This window comes from Morone saxatilis, unplaced genomic scaffold (assembly GCF_004916995.1).
Source record: "Morone saxatilis isolate NCDOM2014 unplaced genomic scaffold, NCSU_SB_2.0 Contig15, whole genome shotgun sequence".
Classification (NCBI taxonomy): Eukaryota; Metazoa; Chordata; class Actinopteri; family Moronidae; genus Morone; species Morone saxatilis.
The window spans coordinates 23008765-23012320 of NW_023339707.1; the positions used below are offsets into that span (position 1 = coordinate 23008765).

The 3556-nt window shown below is 41.0% G+C and overlaps 1 protein-coding gene across 1 annotated transcript in view; it reads right to left on the minus strand.

The window, feature by feature from the left end:
• Nucleotides 1-870: 870 nt before the first annotated feature.
• Nucleotides 871-3556, minus strand: part of pfdn4 (prefoldin subunit 4) — a 3596-nt gene continuing 910 nt past the window's right edge. The window contains exons 3-4 of the mRNA XM_035657308.1: nucleotides 3082-3222; nucleotides 871-1546 (exon numbers count right to left, since the gene is read on the minus strand). Coding sequence (XP_035513201.1) covers nucleotides 1415-1546; nucleotides 3082-3222 — 273 coding nt within the window. The 3' untranslated portion in view covers nucleotides 871-1414. The remainder of the gene's footprint in view (nucleotides 1547-3081; nucleotides 3223-3556) is intronic.

Genomic DNA, 3556 nt, shown 5'->3' on the forward strand with positions numbered 1-3556 from the left:
TGAGCTACAGTAGTCGGTGCCCTGTTGGATCGGACCACACGGGCCGCTAAACTAACTTTTTTTCATAATTACATCACTTTTTTTCTTAACTAAATGTAATTTTAGTAGTGAGTGTTGTTTTATTTTGGAATAGGACTCCATAAGCCCATTTGTTTTCTGATCAATGTGTTGCTGTATGTGTTTGAGTTCACTAATATTCATATACTGAATGTAATAATGCTCAAAGAATCACAAGCCCTGATCATTGTATATATAAAGTAAGGAAAGGAAGTCGTTTTCCTCCCTTTGTTTCACAAGTTTACCATTGAAGATAACTTTAATCTGGCAACTCCTCTAATCATCAGTATCTAATCCATGTGAGGACTTGTTTAAGTAGATGAATGATCAGTCACAATAAGAACTGTGTGGGGAGACCTCCAGGAAGAGCACTGCTGATTTGTTTAGTCAAATAAAAGACTTTCTTTTGGGGCTAAGAAACACTCGCAGGTAATCTTAGCATTTGCTATAGCCAGTTAAAGCAAATACATGTGGACAGCAATGAAATTCAGAAAGCTAATACACAGCAAAGTAAAGCCCGGTGGAACTACACTGACTGTCAACCCTCTAGAAAGATTTCCCACCACAACCACTCACATTTGATCAAAAGACAGACATTAAAAAGTCTTCTGTCTCTGAGGTTTAGACAGTTCTGTGGATTTACTGGCTAGGCTTCAACGTCTGGCCACAGATTAAGAAGACATACCTCAAGCCTGTAAAAATCTTGGATGCATGTAAGCTCAGTGTGTCACTTCTGATTGATGACTCATGGCTTAAAATAGTTTACCTTTTCATTTTATGCAGTTTGTAAAAGACAACAAAGGTGTAGATCAGTAACAGGTGGTACTAATTTAATGGACTTAATTTGACGTGGCAACACCACAAAACTTGAACACTTTTAAGGACTTCACTTTTCATTCATTAATGCAGAGACAGCAGAGTACACTAATGTGTCAAAGAGACATTTTGTTAATTTTGTCCTACCTTTAGGGTAGTCAAACAGAGAATTCACAAAAATGCAAAACTTTCTAGTAAAATAATACACAGCTGCTTTGTTCCTCTTTTTTCACTTCAGTTTGATCAACGGAGTAAAATAAACACGAGCATTAAATAAGGGACCAATTAAAATACATTAGAAATGATGTGCATTTATTTTATCTCCACATCTTTACCTTTTGTCGTCCATGTGAATTTGTTTGCCAAACCTAAAGTGAAGACGCATACATCATGCGTGTAAACAAAACCTAGAAGCTACTAATCTAAGCTGTTCATGCCGAGTTCTACTTGATGTTTTGTTTGGCAAATGCTCTGTGGAACTGACGCGAGAGCTGCATGAGAAAGTCCACGTTGGGGCAGCTGTCAATGTCCATTTCACTGCTCAGCTTTCATCTGCCTCCAGGTTAATGTTGTTACCGAACTTGGCATAGAGCTGGACCTTTAGATCCCCCAACACTTGCTGTATCGCTGACACACGCTCCTCAAGGGCTTTGACCTCCTGCTCCAGTGCTTCCTGATTACAAAACACGAAACTCCAATTACATGACAACCACTACAATTTCCCCCACAAGCAGCAATGTGTTTAAGACATTTCCATAAATCGACTTTGATAAATTGCTCCTAGAAGTTGAGTCAGTAAAAACACATTCTGAAGGCAGGAGGAGAAAATGTGATGAGAAAAAAAAAACCCATACAATTAGTATGTATATAAATGTGCGTTAAAGTCTAATCAGCAGATATTAGGAGCTGAATAAAGGGAGTTCTCATATTTGTGATTCAGTGTGTGTAGCAGACTGCTCCACATCAATGAGTGCAGGCCTCTTGTGTGATGATACAGAAGCTAAAGCAAACAAACAGGAAGATCCTGGAAGTAACAGAGGGGAGGACACGCTCTAATCTAAAGTCCCTCTTGGTCAACGACTGCTATCTCTCCGGTTTTAGCAGCCATGAAGCCCTGATACTGCCCAGCTCTTCTCCTAAAGGTGCACCAAGGGAGATCTCAAGCGCACCTTAGTGGCAACTCCCATCTGGCTGGACAACGCCTGAGACAGAGGTCTGAGCATGAGCCGGCCTGGGAGGGGGGCCAAGGGAACTTAGGCCATAGGCTGATTTTGTTACTTTGTTACACCCCCTTTTCGAGTCTTTATGTTACACTAAGCAAGCCGTAGCATAACACTCGGCAGTGAAGTGAAGAAGCATCTTCCCATTATGTTGAACTATGTCTTAAAGTCCAGGTGAAGTGCTATTTCCTGCCACACATGTACGCATTTCCTGTCAAATCAGGCAGCTAGGGAGGGGGGCTTGTGTTACGTCCCCCCCAGTCATGCAGCTGTAGCGGACCCATTAGCTGAAAAAAGGCCACGTATGAAAAATGGGTAGACGGGTGCATGAATCGCGTGAAAACCTTTCAGAACTTTTCGACCAAATAAACTTTTTTTCAATGCAATTCAGTTCTTCAGCTTAAAAACAAAGCGTGACAGGGACAAATTATTTATTTTTAAAAGGATTCAGTTGCATGAACGTTCCTTTTTTAATAACACTTTAGGCTTCAGTCACATTGAGACATCAACCTTGTGATATTTTTAATCAGCAGCTACTCACTGATGTAAAACACAGTCTAATGAGGCAATCACAGAGGTATTGAAAATGTCAAATGAAAAAATCCCATTGCTTGAAAACAGGAAGCTCATACGATAGTCAGACATATATCTCAGTTTCCTGATAAATGGGGGCCAGAAACTGTTTTCTATCAGGGTATACTGTTACACCAGGCACAGGGATTGGTGCAAACATAAAGGCAATATAACTTCATAGAAAGATAATTTGTCTCCGGGCAGAAAACCTCCTGAACAATGAACACTGAAGGAATCGTAACTGGGAGAAGCTGACTGCAATGATGGCGAAGACAACAATTCCCATGATCCCACACTATTTCGCAACTTCTTTTGTTATTGTTTTGAGGTGAGAGACCCCAAAGCAATAAACATTTCTGGCCTAACGACGTCTTTGATGATTACAGAGTAGGAAAAACGGGATTAAGAAACGTACCTTTGCAGCCTCCAGCATCTCTTGTGTTTCTTCCTGGGTGTGACTGATGAAGACGTCGCCAATTTGATAAGGGATCAATAGAGCGTCGTCATCGAACATCATAAGGTCATCGCTGGCATCCTGTAAGTTCTGCAGCGATTTCTGTACGGAGACACCGGCAGAGCCATTACAGAGTCTCTATCGGGGCTGTTAACCATTTAGTGGGAATCATTTAACAGCTGCACTGCCCTTCAGAGCACACTCAACTATGACTCATCAGGATCAGTAAATGCTGAATCAACAAAACGGTCGTCTTCAAAGCGCGTACTTTGCGTCTGAATTGTACCGTGTTAATCTAAGAGGGCGTAGACCGGGCAGCTGTTACTAAACTAAACTAACTAAATAATAGAAACGGCACGTAAAAGGGGTCCTTGAGTGGATCGTAGGGGGTCCACAGGAAAAAGAGGAATACAATATTTGAACTTTTATCACATTT